The sequence below is a fragment of the Jaculus jaculus genome, chromosome 10 (assembly GCF_020740685.1).
Source record: "Jaculus jaculus isolate mJacJac1 chromosome 10, mJacJac1.mat.Y.cur, whole genome shotgun sequence".
In the NCBI taxonomy this organism is placed as follows: Eukaryota; Metazoa; Chordata; class Mammalia; order Rodentia; family Dipodidae; genus Jaculus; species Jaculus jaculus.
This window is the reverse complement of record NC_059111.1, coordinates 104,482,208-104,501,856: the sequence shown is the minus strand read 5'-3', so window position 1 is coordinate 104,501,856 and position 19,649 is coordinate 104,482,208. Positions and strand designations below refer to the sequence as shown.

General features: G+C 40.3%; 1 protein-coding gene across 1 annotated transcript; it reads right to left on the bottom strand.

The window, feature by feature from the left end:
- Positions 1–1,619: 1,619 nt before the first annotated feature.
- On the bottom strand, positions 1,620–2,552 carry LOC101605046 (olfactory receptor 13). The gene has a single exon (XM_012949365.2). The coding sequence runs from the start codon at positions 2,550–2,552 to the stop codon at positions 1,620–1,622; it is 933 nt and encodes a 310-aa protein (XP_012804819.2).
- Positions 2,553–19,649: the final 17,097 nt, after the last annotated feature.

Here is a 19,649-nt window from a genome sequence, read left to right as displayed (position 1 = left end):
CTGCTAAGCCATCTCTCCAGCCCTAGCCCCACTGTTTCTTTATAGAATGGAGATTATGAAGGACCAGCTTCATGGGTCATTTATTGTCGTGCAGTTATATCACATAAAAGGATGAATTTTAACATTCTTGCTTTATGTAGTAAAATGGGAAATCTGATCCTCTGGTCCTTTTTCTTTTATTGTTAAAGATAAAGTATGTCTGTGTATTGGGTAACAGTACTAAGTACAGTTCTTTCAGTATTTGTCATGAGTCATAAATTTTGACAATGAGCGCTCCATCCCCTTATGTTCACCATGTCCTGTGATCTTCACATTACTGACCCCATTCTATACACAATAAGTCTAAATTAAAAGAATTTAAGTACATTTCAAAATTTCAACACTTAGCAACTGGAAGATCTTTGCAAAAATCCAGGTTTTTTTTGAACCCCAAGCACATGTATCTTTAAACTTTTTGAGGAGCCTGGTATTACATGTGCATATCAGAAAGATATAAAATGCATGTGAGGTCAAAATTCATGTATCTTCCTCTTTTGAATCCTTTGCACAAAACTCCCATCTTCAAAACAATTAAACATTTCCCTTCTGGAGGATCACTATAAGTTTGAGGCCACCCTAAGACTACATAGTGAATTCCAAGTCACCGTTGGCTAGAGCAAGATCCTACCTTCCCCCATCAAAAATCATTTCCCTTTTACATAATTTGTTTAGGTTTGAGTTGTGTGTAAGTTAAGAAAAAATGTTTATAAAATGTCTTCATTTTCCAGTAATTTTCAATTGTTATTTTCTATCCCTTTAAAATTAAATGGAAGAGGTTCATGTCTGAGTCAAAAGGATAACTTCCTCAAATATCTTAATTGAAAGTAGATCATTCCTATCAATTTCCACTTCTAGCATCATTGGTCTACTAGTCATTACAGTGATTATAGTTCTTATTTGCCTCAGTGGTATTACCAACCTTTGACAATTTTCCTGTAGGATTAAATTGACCAAACCAATTAAAAATAATATCTATCTATCTATCTATCATCATTATTATCTATCTATCTATCATCATCATCAATCTACCTATCTCAGTGACTCTTCATAAATCCCATTTTTTCCTACTCTTTTCTCTGCTTCCCATAGAGCTGCAGTGCTCTTTATAAGCAGAAAACAAGGGTTGGAAAAGCTTCATATTGCTGTATTTCTTTTCATGGAACCTGTAGAGGTTTCCTTTGAGTAGGTGGATCCATTAAATTTTCAGTTCTCCTTCCCTTGAAGCCACAAGTCATCCTTTTATTAGGAAAGTCATGTCTTCAAAAACATTACTGCCATAAGAATACATTCAAATATTGTTCAGTATAAACCCATTTTTAAAGGAGAAGGAATTAGCTGAGTGAAGAACAAAAATCTTAAAAGGATGTCACCAATATCTATTACCTTCTATTATCTTAAGATGTTTTAGCCGCTTGTGCTCCACCCACCTGCAGAGTGAGAGGAGCAGAAGGCAGCGGGATTTCCTGGGAGGTGTCAGCACCATTTAAGAAGTCGGAAAGGACGCCCACGAGCTCAGTGTACGCGGCAGGTACCACCGAAGGTTCCCCCCGTGGCTTTGGAGGCTGTGTTCCGCGGTGCTCTCAGGAGGCGCTCTCCTTGGCAAGCATCTTCTTCAGAGCACGGTTGACCTCTTTGTTCCTCAGACTATAGATCAGAGGGTTCAGCATGGGATTGAAAAGGCTGTGGAAGAGCAGCAGGTATTTCTTTTGCTCCTCGGCGCTCCCGTGTTGGGGCCCGACATACGTGACAATGGCTGTACTGTAAAACAGTCCAACCACACAGAGGTGGGAGGAGCAGGTGGAGAAGGCTTTCTGGCGCCCCTGAGGGGCCTGAATCCTCAGGATGGCACACAGAATGTGAACATAAGATACCACGATGGAGGAGAATGGTCCCACCAGCACAGACACGGCCCCGGCCAGAACCATGACCTCATTGAGGTGGGTGTCTGCGCATGCCAGTTTGAGGACAGCTATAACTTCACAGAAAAAGTGATTCAGTTTCTGAGATCCACAGAAAGGCAATGGAAGGAGTAATACTAAGTGGACCAGGGCCAAGATGACTCCTAGCACCCAGGAAGTGACCACCAGGGTCACACAGACTCTCCAGCTCATGATGGAAGAGTATCGGAGGGGCTGGCAGATGGCCACGTACCGATCGTAGGACATCACCACCAGGAGGAGACATTCCGTGTGCGCAAACGTCAAGAAGAGGAAGGTCTGAGTCATGCATCCAGCAAAGGAGATGGGCTTGGCTGGGCGGAGGAGGTTCACCAGCATCTGGGGCACCGTGTTGCAGGCATAGGCCATGTCCACGAGGGCCAGGTGGGAGAGGAAGAAGTACATGGGGGTGTGCAGTCTGGACTCCAGGCAGATAAGCCCCAGGATGGAGCCGTTGCCCAGCAGAGTGAAGACGTAGCAGGAGGAGAAGAGGCCGAAGAGGAGGATCTGCATCCTCGGGCCCACGGGGAATCCCACAAGGATGAACTCTGTGATTAAAGTCATGTTGTTTCCCATATTCCTGTGGAAGAGAAAAGGGAGCTCACCAAGTGGGAACTTCTGAGGCAGGTAGCTAAAAATAGCACTATGGCCCAGCTTGGTGGTGCACGCCTTTAATCCCAGCACTCGGAAGGAAGCAGAAGTAGGAGAATCACTGAGAGTTTAAGGCCAGTCTGGGACTATGTCACGAATTCCAGGTCAGCCTGGGCTAGAGTGAGACCCTACCTCAAAAAACAAAAAGGGGGGGGGCACTCAGGAATGTGTCATGTCTGGGTGTTTCCCAGGAAAATGTTCTCCATGGCATTTAAAAAAATATTTTATTTTTATTTATTTATTAGAGATAAAAGAGAGAGAGAATGGGCTTGCCAGGGCCTCTAGCCTCTACAAATGAACTCCAGACACATGTGCATCTGGCTTATGTGGGTCCTGGAGAATAGAACTGAGGTCCTTTGACTTTGCAGGCAAGCGTCTTAACTGCCAATCTCTCCAGCCCCTCGTTGGTATTTTTGACCTGTTAATCATGTACTAAGTGGAAATTATGTATGTGTCACAAATCAGAAAGAATTTTGTAACCTATAAGTTAAATGCTAATATTATATTATACTATCTAATAAACTTGACTCTCATGTTCAAACTCATCTTCATCAACAAAGTATGGTGATACTTTTGGACTTCACAGTGGAATGCTTGTTTGAGTTTGTGCTGTTTTTGTCAGATGTTTGGCCATGACATCGTGTCTTGTACTGGATAGGTGTGTTCACACAGGTGTATGTGTGTTGGATCTGATAATCTTTATAAGAAAGAAAGTGTGACAATGATTATGGCTTAATGGTTAAAGTGCTTGCCTGTGAAACCTAAGGACCCTTGTTCTATTCCTCAGTGCCCACATAAGCCAGAGGCACAAGGTGGCACATGTATCTGGTATTCATTTGTCATGACTACAGACCCTGGCATGCCCATTCTCTCTCTCCCTCTTTTTAAAAAATTATTTATTTGAGAGAGCCAGAGAGAGAGATGGAGAAAAAGAGAGAGAATGGCCGTGCCAGGACTCTAGCCTCCACAAATGAAATCCAGATGCATGCGCCACCTTGTACACCTGGCTTACGTGGGTCCTGGGGAATCGAACCGAGGACCTTTGGCTTTGTAGGCAAACTCCTTAACCATTCTCCAGCCCCCCTCCCACTTTCTCTGTCTCTTTATCTCCTCCTTTCAAATAAATGGACAAGTAAAATATCTTTAAAAAGTTCTTACAAATGAGCTTGAATTATGGCAACATATACTAGAATTAAGTTGGGAAAATGGAAGTTTTCTTCACTTTGGCAGGACATAATATAGTCCAATGTCTTTTCATTTTTGTACCCACAGATGGTCTTCTTGTCTGGTGATCAGAACATAGTTACCTATTACTCTTCTTACGTTCTATACTTCTTCTTCTATATTTGCATATACATCTACTTACCTATCTGTACTTGGAAACTTCTGACATTTTTGGCACCTTTTGCTGTAAGGAATATCTGCATAGTACATAATAAAATGAGTATATGAAAATAGTTATTTACTTGAGTCTTGGCATTTTGCAGTCACTTGAATATTCTATTTGATCATGGCCTATCCTATCAGATTGACTAATAAAAATGCTTGCTAAACGAGTTCATGGTAATTTGTAGCCTAAAATTTTAAAAAATGTTGATCTGTATCAAAGATTGAAGGTAAAGTTATAGATTTATATTTATAAAAATTTTATTATATAGCTTTTAAAGCATGATGTAGCATAATTATTTCTTACTTGTAGTGAATCTTTTGCTTTTGTGGATAATAAATGGCTACATCCATTTCCACACAGTTTTCTGAAGTTTGAGTTGTAACTTTAAATCACTGCTGCTGTTTACTTTGGTTCTCTACCATTACTCAGTCCAGAATGCATCAGAATTCCATGTATAAATGAGAATCTCAAAAAAATCATATTTGATTTCCTAACAATGTGCCCCTTATTCATATTTTTAAATATTTGATCAGTTCATAAACTAGAGGAAGTAAACTTTTGCATTACTTTAAAGAATCAGAAATCATTGAGAAACAAAGTTATCTTAGGCCAAGAAATAGCTTTGCGACAATTGGAATCATCCTTAAAAGCTGAAATTTATGCAAATGGATATTTTTTATGCATAATGAAATTTATACCTATGATCGTTATTTTAAAAAGTATTTTATTTTTATTTACTTATTTATGAGAGAGAGAGAGAGAGGGAGAGAGAAAGAGAGAGAGAGAAAATGTGTGCAGCAGGGCCTCCACTGCTGCAAATTCCAGACACAGGTGCATCTGGCTTATGTGGGATCTGGCGCATTGAACCTGGGTCCTTAGGCTTCACAGTCAAGTGCCTTAGCTGCCAAGCCACCTCTCTAGTCCCCATAGGCTCATAATATTTTTTAATTTTATTGATTTATTTATTTGAGAGAGCAAAAGAGGGAAAGAGGCAGAGAGAGAGAGAGAGAGAGAGAGAGAGAGAGAATGGACATGTCAGGGCCTCCAGGCACTGCAAATGAACTCCAGACACATGTGCTACCTTGTGCTTATATTGGTCCTGGAGGATCAAACCGAGGTCCTTTGGCTTTACAGGCAAATGCCTTAACTGCTAAGCCATCTCTCCAACCCAGCTCATATTTTTTAATCAGTTTAAAATGCTATCTGATCAAGGTGTCTCCTCTTTTGATTTGTTTTGCTGCTTTGTTGACAATTTTTATACATTAAGACTATGTCCAAATGAAGGCTGAGTGCTCATTGAGACGTCTATAGCATCCTCCCCGAGGCTCAGAGGACACTGTGGAAGAGCAGACAGAATGTAATAGCCAGAGGATAGGAAGGAAAACTTTGGGATATTATTTTCTAGACACAAAGTGACCATTACATGATGTTCTTATAGCGGCTGACACTGTCTTCGCAATCATCTACAAAAACTGAGCCAGGGAAACTTTTAAACAGCAGGTCCATTAATCATCTATGCAAGATGAGAGAAGTTGATCTGGGATGCTACTAGGATGCAAGTTCTACTACAGGATTCAGCAAACATTTGTATAGAAAATTGATGGTCATTTTCACTTCAGCATTTCTGTCATATTTGGAACCAACAAAGATAGTGATTGTATCTCTAAAATTTCATAGGATGATGTAACACCATAAAATAAAGTAAGGAGACCCGTAGGCATCACTTTTATTCTTCCTGTCTCCAAGTAGCCACAGCACAAATTCTAGAAGCTATAGATAGGGGCTGGCACGTTCTGCTCCATGTCTTAATAACAGGTGTAGATGTTCCTCTTTGCCAGCACAGTTTCTTTCATAAGAAGGGAGCTCACATTCTAAAAATAAAACCTTTGGGACAACTTTGTTCTTTACCATAAATCCATTTTGCAATTAATTAGTCCCATTATATTATTGTTATTTGAGCTGGAGAGATGGCTTAGCAGCTAAGGAAGTTGCCTGCGAAGCCTAAGGACCCAGGTTTGATTCCATTCCCCAGAACCGACGTGGTGGCACATGCATCTGGAGTTCATTTTAGTGACTAGAGGCCCTGGAGTGCCCATTCTCTCTCTTTCTCATAAATAAATAAATAAATAAATAAATAAATAAATAAATAAATAAATAAATAAAATATTTCAGAAATTGCTATTCATTTTTATTTTCATGAAGTGATAGAAGTTGTTTTATTTATTTATCTGTTTTTTCTGGGGTTTTTTGTTGTTGTTTTGTTATATTTTCAAGGTAGGGTCTCACCCTAGCTCAGGCTGACCTGGAATTCACTCTGTAATCTCAGGGTAGCCTCGAACTCACGGTGATCCTCCTACCTCTGCCTCCCAAATGCTGGGATTAAAGGCGTGCGCCACCATGCCCCACCTTTTCTGGTTTTTTTGAGGGAAGGTCTTGCTCTAGCCCAGGCTGACCTGGAATTCACTTGGTAGTCTCAGGGTGGCCTCAAAATTGCAGCAGTTCTCCTACCTCTGTCTCCTATCACTGCCAAGTGCTGGCAGTAAAGTCGTGTACCACACGCCTGGCCGACAGAAGTTTTTACAAGAAAACAGCTCAAATAGATATCTTTCTAATAATTTAAATGAGAAAATCAGCAGGAGATGCATAAACTGAAATTATCCACAAGATAATTATCTGCAAGAGCTAATCAATTTCTAGTTGTCTTTGGTGCTGTTTATAAATAGCAGGAATTTGGAATAGGTAGACCATATCCATTGCATTTTCAGTTGTGACCTTTCACTCCAGTCTACTTGAGGTTGTATCATTAATGAAGACTAGGTAATATAAAAAATTTTGCTGAGACTTACAAGTCACAATAAGAAGACATGTTTGAAATGAGCTGCTTGAAGTGTCACAAATCAACAGTGGGTAGTTGTTATTGCAGAGATTATTTTCTTTCCAAAGGATCGTTGGAAACGAAATTTCTCTCAGAAGAGAGGATTTTATTTATGCTTAGCTCAGTCATCTCTTTACAGTCTCTGAAAGTTTGTAGATGGGAAGGGGACAGCTCTACTACTCACTGGCACCTGCTCACTTCCAGGGAAAAGGCTGTCACAGTACTTAGCTCTGGTTTTCCCTGCCGAAATGTTCATGACAAGATGAGAATGCTGTTGTGTCTTCACTCAGTGGAGGCTCCAGGATCACAGATATAGGAGGCGATCAAATGACTTCCAGGTCAGAATACACTCACAGATTATAGTTTCCACCCTCTTGGATTTGTCATGGTTTCAAGTATGCCAAATGTCCTTATCTATGACCTCCAAATAGATCACCAGCAAGTTTAGGCAGGTGGAATCAATATATTATTCCCATCCTTTCAAGTCATGTTGACCTGCCCATATATGTGTATGTGTGTGTATATATAGATACAGGGATATTTTTATGAGTGTCCCGCAAGGAACACAATTCACAGAGTAATACCAGATAACAAGACCTACAGGAGCTATGGGTACACATTCAAAAACCAGGAAGGCGAGTGAAATATCCCAGTGGGACTTGTTAAGTGATAATTTGTGGAATGTTCCTGTGGCGCCAGCCGAAAATAAAAAGTCTTGGCAGGAACCAATCTCAATTCTTTAACTCGAGTGGCTTGAGCCCAAGAGAGGGCGGATGATCACGATCCCCCTGGAGCTGACGCTACTACAGTTCTCTCTTCATCGTGTGATGGAAAGGAAAACAAGCCGACCCCGTTTTGTAACTTCATGACTGCAGCTGAGATAATCTGAAGGCACCTTCAAGGCTTAAAGTTCTCTTTTATTCACTTACCTAAAGTCACCCTCTCCTTCTCAGATATGCCAGAGGCAAAGTACAATTTCTTAAACATTTGTGATGCATTCAATCAGTTTCTTTTCTATATTCTATCAGTTTTGTTATCAATGTTGCAGTAGCCTGATAAAACAAACTGTATTGTTTTCTCTCTTTTTATCTATTCTCAAAAGCTTTTGTACAACATGAAAATTAGTTATTCCTTGAAGACTGGTAATTTTAAAAAAAATTTTGTAGTCAGTGAATACAGTCAAGTTGGTTCCATTGTTAAGCCTCCTCCCCTGTATTCCCACCCTCCACAGGGAACCTCCTTGTTGGGGTGTATGGGTTGTGCATGGTGGGGTTAGCCTTTAGTTTTGAGTAGAAGGAAATGTCTCTGAGTGTCATGACCCAATGTGTGGCTCCGACATTCTTTCTGCACCCTCTTCCGCAAATTTCCCTGAACCATGTTGAGTTCATATTAGGTCTGCTTCCATGTTGAGATCTTGGGTGCCTCTGCATCTCTGGATAACATATCTGGTTCAGTGAGGGTTGATTGTTCTCTGTGTCTATCTCCTTCACTGTTGTGCTGTTTCCCGGTGTGCCAAGAAAACAGCATTCTTGCATGTTTCCCCAATTATTCTTCATCTCAGCTGAGGCCATTTTGAGGTATGATGGGGTGGTTCAGTCCTTAGAATCTGCATCTATCTGAAAAAGAGAAGCAGATTCTTCAATGGAGAGTAAAGTTAGCACCAAGTAAATGTGTTAGCCATTGTTTTTTAGAGAGAGTTTAGTGGAGAGCAGGTTCATTTTTGGATATGGTTCTGACTTGTTTCCCATCTCCAGCTATGGGTTCTGTTCCACTGAACAGATCAATTAGCCAAACCAAGAGCTGTTCATTTCCCACCATGGCTATGTTGGCAATCAAGTGAATGATGCAATTCTGAAAATTCTCAAATCAGGTTCTCCCTGAACTAAGTGAGCACAGATACCAGCTCATGCTTTCACAATAAGACTTGCCCTCCCGTGCCAAGGCACCCGTATTCCTGAGCATATTTAGTTCCAGGACACATGTTATAGGTCAAAAAAAAAAAAAAATGGCAGGTAAAAAAACCTTTGGGCATAGAACATAGTGTTATAATGAGATCACTTAGCATGAGTCAGAGTGACTCAGTGATTTTAGATGGCTCTGTGTTAGTTTCCTTGGAGGAACTTATCTGAAATGAATTATAAACTCTGAGGGATCGTTAGCAATCATTTAAAAGTGCATCAACACCTCAACTTCCACACAGAAACCTGAGTCATTGTTTCTAACAGTACTTGCCAAACAGCATACGATTCTGTTCCCCCAACCTGACTTCTACACTATTTAGCAGTAAGGCACTGTGGTTACACAGACATTTTTTCTGATTATTGCATCTTCTTTGTTTTTAGGTGTCTTTTTTTCTCAATTTTTATTAACATTTTCCATGATTATTAAAAATATCCCATGGTAATACCCGCCCTCCCCCCCCCCACTTTTCCCCTTTGAAATTCCATTCTCCATCATATCCTCTCCCCATCTCAATCAGACTCTCTTTTATTTTGATGTCATCATCTTTTCCTCCTCTTATGATGGTCTTGTGTAGATAGTGTCAGGCACTATGAGGTCATGGATATCCAGGCCATTCTGTATCTGGAGGAGCATGTTGTAAGGAGTCCTACCTTTCCTTTGGCTCTTACATTCTTTCCGCCACCTCTTCCACATCAGACCCTGAGCTTTGAAACTTGTGATCAAGATGTTACTCAGTACTCCAGTCACTTCTTTCCAGAATCATGATAACTTCTGAGTCATCCCAAGGTCACTGCCATCTGAAAAGGGAATATTCTCTACCCAAAGTGAGAGTAGCATTAATATAAGGGTATAAATATTAAGAGAAGTGCTTACTGGGCAGTTTGATAAGCATAGTGTGTACACTTATCCAGACATCAGCAGATGTTACATCCCTAGGGCTCATGACTATCCCTGTTTTAAGTTTTCAATATCAGGGATGTATTCCTCCCCCCACCCCCCCCCCATGGAGTAAGCCTCCAGTGCAACCGAAGGGCAGTTGGTTTCCACCATGACAGATTGCCACTATTGCATCTATCAGCTCATTTGGCCTGGCTGGGCAATTATAAGGCTTGCAGTGTCCACTGTTGAGTATCTTCACTGGTGGTATCTCTTTCTACCATTGAACTACATGTAGAATGCTTCTTCCAGCTTTCAGTCAGCTGGTCTACATGGGGGAGGTTATCAGCTCAGTTCCAGCAGGATTTTTCAGTTGCCTTGCAGCCCAAGTATGTGGAGTCTTCAGCAATAGGGTCTTACCATCTATTCCTGGTGGGAAACCAAGGGCCTCTGCAATGGCCTATAATGTTTTGGGGGCATCAGGGATCTCCCTGGCCAACAACTCACTGGAGGTATCCCATCCCTGGCACTGAAAATTTTCTAACAACGATCTATGGCTCCTTAGTGTTCCATTGTCTGAAACCGGAGGATTCCATATGATTTATTGCATCTTCTTGAGAGAGTGTTACCTTTTTTTATTGTTGTCCAGCTTTCTGTGGCTGAGATGAAGAACTCACCATGTACAACAAAAGAAGGACGGCTTTATTTAGGGTCATGGTTCAGTGGCTTAGCCTGTGGTCAGCAGGCTGCATTACTCTGGACCACGGCAGTGCAGAACCCCTCATCAGGGGGTTCCTGAAGGAACAAAGCTGCGTATCTGACAGCATCTGAAACAGGGGGAGGGACATGCTCCCATTATAGCCTTCAAAGCCATGGCTCCTGTTTGCTCCAAGGATGCCCTGAAGTTTCCATCATCTAAAAAGTGCCTCTGGCTGGGGACCAAGCTTTCACAACGTGGTCCTTTGGAGGACATGCAGGTCCTAACAATAGTAATAATTATGCGGTGCTTCTCTTTATGCTAATCTATTCTGTGTGCATTTTGCCTTATATAAACAAGTGTAAATAGCTGCTTGATATTTACATTGCTGCATCAACTTATTAAACATTTGGATAGCGAATGTTCTCAAATATCATATTCCCAGCTTGCTTCGTGATTGTTTCTTAATTGCTGTTATAAATAATGCATAAGTTTGTGGTTTAAAAAAATCAACATAAAGTAGAATATAATGATCAAATATTTGGGCTCCCAACCATTGTGTTTTCTGTCGAGCATCTTTCTAAAGGCTACTATATATTATTCTCTCTTTCTTTTCATTGTCTCCATAAAGAGATGCTGAAAGATTATCTGTCAGGTTTCTCTTTATTTTTGTCTCTCGTTCTTTTGCCTTCACGTAGTCATCAGTTCCTAGGGCTCCTGGGCAGGTTCACTCGGAGTACATGTAGCTCATGCACCTGCCTCAAACCAAGCCACCCTGCAGCTCTCCAGGTCATATAAAGACACATTTTATGCTAATTTTTCTGTTCTTTAACTCTCATACCTCTTCCGATAATCCCTATAATCATGGCTGCCTCACATTTTCTAAATTGTCTTTGAATCAGCAGGAACCCATCAACAGAAAGCACCCTGCTATTCCAGCATGGTTTACTGTAAGAAAGAGGTTGAACCAATGCCTACAAAAGAAGGCCAGCAACAATGGAGCTCTCTGATGAGCAAACCACAGGATGGGGGCGGAAGCCCAGAATTTAGGATAATTAGAATTTAGAAGGTCATAGAGACATCCTATAGAGTTGTGCCTTAAATCTCTGAGGAAAAGGTGTCTTCCAACTGGTGCCTTTGTATAAAAACTTAGATTAATAAGACTGATTCTGGGAAAAATCAGAAAAAAAAAAATTGGAAATGGAACCTAGTTGTCACTGAAAATGTAAAGAGTTATTGGGGCAATATTGACCAAAGGAGCGAACAAACAGAGTTCTGGTCTTAATTTATGTGGCATTCTTCTTTAATACTACCTGTTAGCAGATCCTAAGTTGTAGTTAATTTACCAGCCCAGACCTATGGTAGTGTGTGGGGTTTAGCATAGAAGAGTAAGCTTGGAGAAGAAAAATGATAGGTTAGTATCAATTCAGTCTACCTCTTTGGTGATTCCACATTAACAACTCCTTTTTTATTATTTTATTTTTGAGTTAGAGAGAGGAAGAGAAAGAGGGGGAGAGAGAGAGAGAGAGAGAGAGAGAGAGAGAGAGAGAATGGGTGTACCAGGGCCTTTCTCTTTCTCTAATTTTTTTGTTTTATTTTTATTTATTTATTTGAAAGTGACAGAGAAAGAGGCAGAGAGAGAGAATGGGTGTGCCAGGGCCTCCAGCCACTGCAAACAAACTCCAGACGGCATGCGCCCCCTTGTGCATCTGGCTAACGTGGCTCCTGGGGAATCGAGCCTTGAACCGGGGTCCTCAGGCTTCACAGGCAAGTGTTTTACCTCCAAGCCATCTCTCCAGTCCCCAGTACCTGGGCCTTTCAACCACTGTGAACAAACTCCAGGCGTGTGTGTACCCTTGTGGTGTGCATGGGCAACATTGTATGCTTGTGTCACCATGTCTGTCTATGTAGGACCTGGAGATTCGAACAGATATTCTTAGGCTTCATAGGCAAGTGCCTTAACAGCTAATCCATCTCTTCAGCCCAATAACTCATTAAATTTTTTTAAATTTATTTTTATTTAATTTTTTTGAGAGAGAGAGAATAGGAATGCCAGGGCCTCCAGCCACTGCAAGTAAACCCCAGATACATGTTTCACCTTGTTCATTTGGCTTTACATAGGTCCTGGGGAATCAAACCTGGATCCTTTGGCTTTGCAAATAAGTGCTCCATCCATTAAGCCATCTCCCATCCCAATAACTCCCTTTATATAGCATGTAAACAAGAGCCGCTTCATGATTACGTTAGATGCACTGCCATGGGCCTTTGCCCATGTGGATTCTGGCCTTCTTATTGAGAAAGGAAGTCCCAGTAGATATTGCATTCTGTTTTGGATGACAGTCACAGGGTTCACTTCTTTTTTATTCTTTTAATTTTTTTTATCTTTTCACAATTTTTATTAACACTTTCCGTGATTATAAAAAATATCCTATGTTAATACCCTCCCTCCCCCACCCTGCACTTTCCCCTTTGAAATTCCATTCTCCATCAAATTACCTCCTGGACCTAACAGATATATACAGGACATTTCATCCAAATGCTGCAGAATATACATTCTTTTCAGCAGCACATGGAACATTCTCTAAAATAGACCATATATTAGGACACAAAGCAAATCTTAACAAATTCAGGAAAATTGAAATAATTCCTTGCATTCTATCTAACCACAATGGAATTAAACTACAAATCAGTAGCAAGAAAGGCTATAGAGCATACACAAAATCATGGAAACTAAACAATACGCTACTAAATGATAAATGGGTCAATGAAGAAATCAAGAAGGAAGTCAAAAAATTTCTAGAGTCAAACGATAATGAGAACACAGCATACCAAAATCTCTGGGACACAATGAAGGCAGTTCTAAGAGGTAAATTTATAGCTTTAATTGCCTATATTAAGAAATTAGAAAGGTCTCAAGTAAACGACCTAATGCTTCACCTTAAAGCCTTGGAAAAAAAAGAACAAGGCAAACCAAAAATCAGTAGATGGGAAGAAATAATAATGATTAGGGCAGAAATTAATGAAATAGAAACAACAAAAAAAATCCAAAGAATTAATGAAACAAAGAGTTGGTTCTTTGAAAGGATAAACAAGATTGATAAACCCTTAGCAAATCTGACCAAAAGAAAGAGAGAAGAGACACAAATTAAAGTTAGAGATGAACAAGGTAACATCACAACAGATTCCAGAGAAATTCAAAAAATCATAGAGACATACTAAAAAAGCATATACTCCACAAAGTATGAAAATCTGAAAGAAATGGATGATTTCCTTAATTTATATGACCTACCTATATTAAATCAAGATGCAATTAATCACTTAAATAGACCTATAACAAGCATGGAGATCCGAACAGTTATCAATAATCTCCCAACTAAAAAAGCCCAGGCCCAGATGGATTCAGTGCTGAATTTTACCAGACCTTCAAGGAAGAGCTAACACCATTGCTTCTTAAGCTCTTCCAGGAAATAGAAAAGGAAGGAATTCTACCAAACTCCTTCTATGAAGCCAGCATCACCCTGATACCAAAACCAGGCAAAAATAGGACAAAAAAAAAAGAAAATTACAGTCCAATCTCCCTTATGAACATATATGCAAAAGTTCTCAACAAAATATTGGCAAACAGAATACAAGAGTATATCAAAAAGCTCATTCATTCACCCTGACCAAGTAGGCTTTATCCCAGAAATGCAGGGATGGTTCAATATACACAAATCTATAAAAGTAATACATTATATAAGCGGGTTGAAGGACAAAAATCACATGATCATCTCATTAGACACAGAGAAAGCATTTGACAAAATCCAGCAACCCTTCATGATAAAAATCCTACAGAGACTGGGAATAGAAGGAACACATTTCAATATAATAAAAGCTATTTATGACAAGCCTACAGCCAACACATTACTAAATGTGGAAAAACTGGAAGCTTTTCCACTAAAATCAGGAATAAGACAAGGGTGTTCACTGTACCCACTTTTATTTAATAGTTTTGGAAGTCTTGGCCATAGCAATAAGGCAAGAGACACACATAAAAGGGATACAAATTGGAAAGGAAGAAGTCAAGTTATCATTATTTGCAGATGACATGATTCTATAATAAAGGATCCTAAAGACTCTACTAGCAAACTGTTAGAGCTGATAAAAACATACAGCCATGTAGCAAGATACAAAATAAATACACAGAAATCAATAGCCTTCATATATGCTAACAACAAACACACAGAGGATGAAATCAGAGAAACACTCCCATTCCCAATCGCATCAAAAAAATAATAAAGTACCTTGGAATAAACCTAATGAAGGAAGTAAAGAACCTCTACAATGAGAACTTTAAAACACTCAAGCGAGAAATTTCAGAAGACACTAGAAAGTGGAGAAACATCCCTTGTTCCTGGATAAAATTCAGGCAAAGAGTTGGGCGCTTATCATCCCAGTGCTGGGCAGGCAGAGACAAGATGATGCCTGAGGCTTGCGAGTTGGTCAGTAAAGCCTAATTATGAGCTTCCGGCCCTGGAGAAACTGTGTCTCAAAGATGGAGAATGATATGCATATGATGCCCAAGGCTTCCATGCTCATGCACACACATGAAAACACACACACAGGTGCATCCACACATATGCAAACATGAACACACATACATAAACACACATGCATTAAAAAATTCAAAGTAGGATGAACTTTAATTTTTTTCAAAAAAATTATCCCTAGAAAAATATACATCCAGTGGCTCACATGCTGTCAAATATAAACCATTGTATGTATATTCCTCCTTTTCATTCCTCTTTCTCTTCTTGCTCTTCACTTTTTATTCTCCATTAAAAATAAAATATATCAGGCTGGAGAGATGGCTTAGTGGTGAAGGCACTTGTCTGCAAAGTCAAAGGACCCAGGTTCTATTCTCCAGAACCTATGGAAGACGGATGCACAAGGGGGTGCATGCGTCTGGAGTTCACATGCAGCGGCCAAAGGCCCTGGCATGCCCATTCTCTTCCTCTTTCTCTCTCTCTACCTGGCATGCCTATTTCTTTCTCTCTCTCTCAAATAAATACAAATAATAATTTAAAAAAAGAACTAGTTATTTCTTTTAAAAAATAAAATATATCAAGCCAGGCGTGGTGGCACACACCTTTAATCCCAGCTCTCGGGAGGCAGAGGTAGGAGGATTGCTCTGAGTTCGAGGCTACCCCGAGACCTCACAGTGAGTTCCAGGTCAGTAGAGTGAGACCCTACTTCGAAAAACCAAAAAATAAAATAAAATATCATTGTCCTTCTTATTCCCCCCAGTCTTGAACCTCTTTTCGTTGTCATTATTTTCATAGTATCATTACTTTCAGCACTTCTCCAGTTAGTTCAAGCAACACTCTCAGGACTGTTCTGGACAAAGCAACCTCCCAGTTCATAACCTGCAGAATGACAGTTTCTACAGCAGGTAGATGCTGCCATTTCCAACAGCTCCAGGAACAATATTGCTGGAAATGAGAATCACTTTAATCTTTCTCATCCGTGAATAGTTGTACCCCACGCATTTCTGCTGCTTCCTCGATGTAAGGACGGTTCATCATGTTTGTGAAACATATTTCCCCTTTAAACATTTAGTGTGTGTGTGTGTGTGTAGGTGCATGCATACTGTTGTGGAGGTCAGAGGACATCTTTCATGCCTAACCTCACAGTCTGTCTTATCTGAGGCAGAGTTTCTTTCCATCTGCTTTTTTTGTGCTTTCCAAGAGCTTCCAGAAAGTTCTTCTGTTTCCACCTGAGGCTTTGACATCAAAGTGCTGGCACTACAGAAGCCGTGTTATGTGGGGTGTGAGGGCTGGTCTTGAGTGTCCAGGCTTGGCCCACGAGCCTTCATCCACAGAGCTGTTTCCTCAGCTCCCATCTTTCTCATTCTTAAAAGCAAAGTCCCCTTCTTAAAAACCGCCAACAGAAACTGATTCATCCACTTAAAGCAGTACTTATCAACCCAGTTGCTCCAGCCTTAAAATTTGTGGGGACCACAGACTGGAGAGATGGCTCAGCAGTTAAGGTGCTTGCTTGCAGAGCCTAATGACTTGAGTTTGATTCCCCAGTACCCATTTGCACTGGCTGGAGCCCTTGATGCACCCATTCTTTCTCCTCTCTCTCTCTCTCTCTGTCTCTCTCTCTCTCTCGCTCTCGCTCTCTGTGTGTGTGTTTGTGTATGTGGGTGTCTGTCTGCCTCTGCTTGAAAATAAATAAAAATTTTTTTTAAATGTGTGCCAGAGGGTTTCATCTCATAAATTGATTTAATTCAAGTTTCAAGTTTCATAAAAGCTTCCAGGCAATTCCAGTGGTCACCCAAGGGTATGAAACATTTCTTACAGTTATTGCTTTAATTTAATTTTTTTCTCTTCCTTAGCTTGGCTTTCTCTTTTTATCTTCCACAATTCCCACAATACCTGATCTCCATCGATTTTATCTCCTGTTAGCTCAGACCAAGATGGATCACTTTGATTGCTTAGCTAACAAGCTGGTACAGATAATTATATTTTATGAGGAGCATTCATTTCCATCTCCATGGCTTAAGTCTGTTTACCGACTTTAGGTGTGGATTTAACGTGGTCATTGATATACTTTATGGTTAATCGAATCAGCTTCCTCAAATGAAAGACTGAACACTCAGCCAAAATCGAATACCTTTCAATGAAAAATGGACCTCCTGATCTTCTCAAAGATACATTTGCCTTTTCCTCAACCTCTCCCCTTCCTTGTCATCAGGCTGACAATCTTTCGACCCTTCCTGCCCTGTCTGACCAGATTCCTCACCTTCCCTTCATCAGGTCTTCCCTCTGGATGAGCTTACCACATCCTGATCCACCTCATCAACTCACTCAGCAATTTGTGTGACCTTCTCCGTCCCTGACTCCCCTCACATATTGCCCCTTGGACTGAGCATGCTGTCACTGCCTCATGGTGTCTGGGCCAATAAGACAGGGCCAGGAGAGCAGCTGGACAGCTCCTGAGCTGAGAAAAAGTCGCTCATAGACAAAAGGCCCTGTCTCTGGCTGAAAGGCTCATACAGCCACTCAGGACTTGATGACACACCCAACAGCTATGCCCCCTGCGATAGAAAGGACTCTAACGTTGGTAAGTATGCTCTGGGTTCAAGTGAGTAATGCATCCTAGTTAGAAATTCAAATTAGTAATATTAGCCTAGGTTATATATTTAAATTAGTAATACATCCCAGGTTATAATTTTTCTCCAAAATTTTCATTTTCTTCCTAATCACATCATGAATTTTACCATGATTTAATTATATATTGGTCATATTAATATTGACCTTTGTTGCTAAGAGGTTTTTCATATAAAAATCTCTTTTGTTTTCACTCAACAGTTCTATGAATTAAAATATCTATTAATTTGTGCAGTTGGCCTATATCATATCTTATTACTAACCACTTTTAATCCAGCTATATCCATTACTATTTCACCCAAGGAAGAGAATATTTACTAGCTTTTATTTTTATGAGAGAGATAGAGATTGAGAGAAAGTTGGTGTGCCAGGGCTTCCAGCTACTACAATTGAACTCCAGACACGCGTGCCACCTTGTGCACATGTCACTTTGTATATCTGGTTTATGTGGGATCTGGGGAGTTGAACATGGGTCCTGAGACTTTGCAGGCAAGCACATTAGCCCCTAAGACATCTTTCCAGCCTTTTACTAGCTTTTGTTTCAAGGCATGTTCAAGGTGGTGTTTCTTCCTTATGTAATAGTTTTCCCGAGTCTGGAATTACAAAGTAGCAGTTTCCTCATCCTTTTGAAGATTGTTTCCTAGCAGCCCTTGCTAAGAGAATGCCTATAAATTGCTTTACTTCTTGCTCTTTAAAAATACGTGTGCCTTTTTGTCTCTAAAGCTTTTATGCATTTTCTTGTCCTTTCTACATTCTGTGCTTTTATTACATTTGTAAACATAGATTTACTTTTATATTCATATGGATCGGTACTCAGATTTTTCTCCTGAGAATTCATATGTTCATCAAGCAGGTAAAAGCCCTCAGGAATGCCATGTTTTCGCTATCCTTCTCATATGATAAATGGATACTATATTTTACTTTGGTTTCCAGTTTTTAAATTTCATTTTCTCTTGTCATGATGGCATGCAACTTACCTTTTTTTTTTTTTTTTTTTTTTTTTTCGATGTAGGGTCTCACTCTAGCTCAGGCTGACCTGGAAATCACTCTGTATTATCAGGGTGGCCTCAAACTCATGGCAATCCTCCTACTTCTGCCTCCTGAGTGCTGGGATTAGAGGTGTGTGCCACCACGTCTGGCATGGCATGCACCTTTAATCCTAGCACTTAGGAGGCTGAGGTAGGAGGATCACTGTGAGTTTGAGGCTAGCATGAGACCCCATAGTGAAGTCCAGGTCAGCCTGAGCTAGAGCAAGACTCTACCCTGACCCCCTCCCAAGGAAACAAATAAATGACACATTTCCTCTGACAAGACTTCACTTTTAAAGATGCACAACCTTCCCAAGCAGTGTCACCAACTGGGGAGTAAATGATATGAGTCTACAGGGGACATTTTACATTCAAACAACCGCAAATGATAAGTTTAAATAACATTTCCTCCTGGAAATATTCCAGCTAGATAGTGCCTTAGAGCTCTGGGTTCAGGCTGAATGTAATGTAATGTAATGTAATGAATGTAATGATGATACAGAGTAATTGTTTTTGTATATATATCTGATCCTAAGTGCTTTATTGGGAAATCTTTTGGGATTGTAGTGATATAACTGCATTAAAATGTGATAATAAAACCCACTATGTTCTATACTTACTAAAAAGCAATAAAAACTCTGTTACTAGAATTGCAGATGTGCAAAGAATATAATTTTTTTTTTTCGAGGTAAGTCTCACTCTAGCCCAGGCTAACCTGGAATTCACTATGTAGTCTCAGGGTGGCCTTGAACTCATGGTGATCCTCCTACCTCTGACTTTGGAGTGCTGGGATTAAAGGCGTGTGCCACTACACCTGGCAAAGAATATAAAACGTTTGTGTAGGATTGTCCTTACAATTTCATCTCCATTGTCTCTAGCAATGGGAGGCCATGTGCTTTTGCAGAAAAGCATGGTGGGAGAATCACTAGGCAAGACTGACTAGGCCAAGGGGGGAGAGTTTCTACTGTTACTGAAGATAACAATGATTCCGCCAAATGTTGGCTGGCTAAAGGTTGTATATTCCAGATACATCTATCCTG

What these genes read in the sequence shown, in the direction of transcription:
- LOC101605046 (XM_012949365.2), bottom strand. Translation starts at nt 2,552, where the DNA reads ATGGGAAACAACATGACTTTAATCACAGAGTTCATCCTTGTGGGATTC.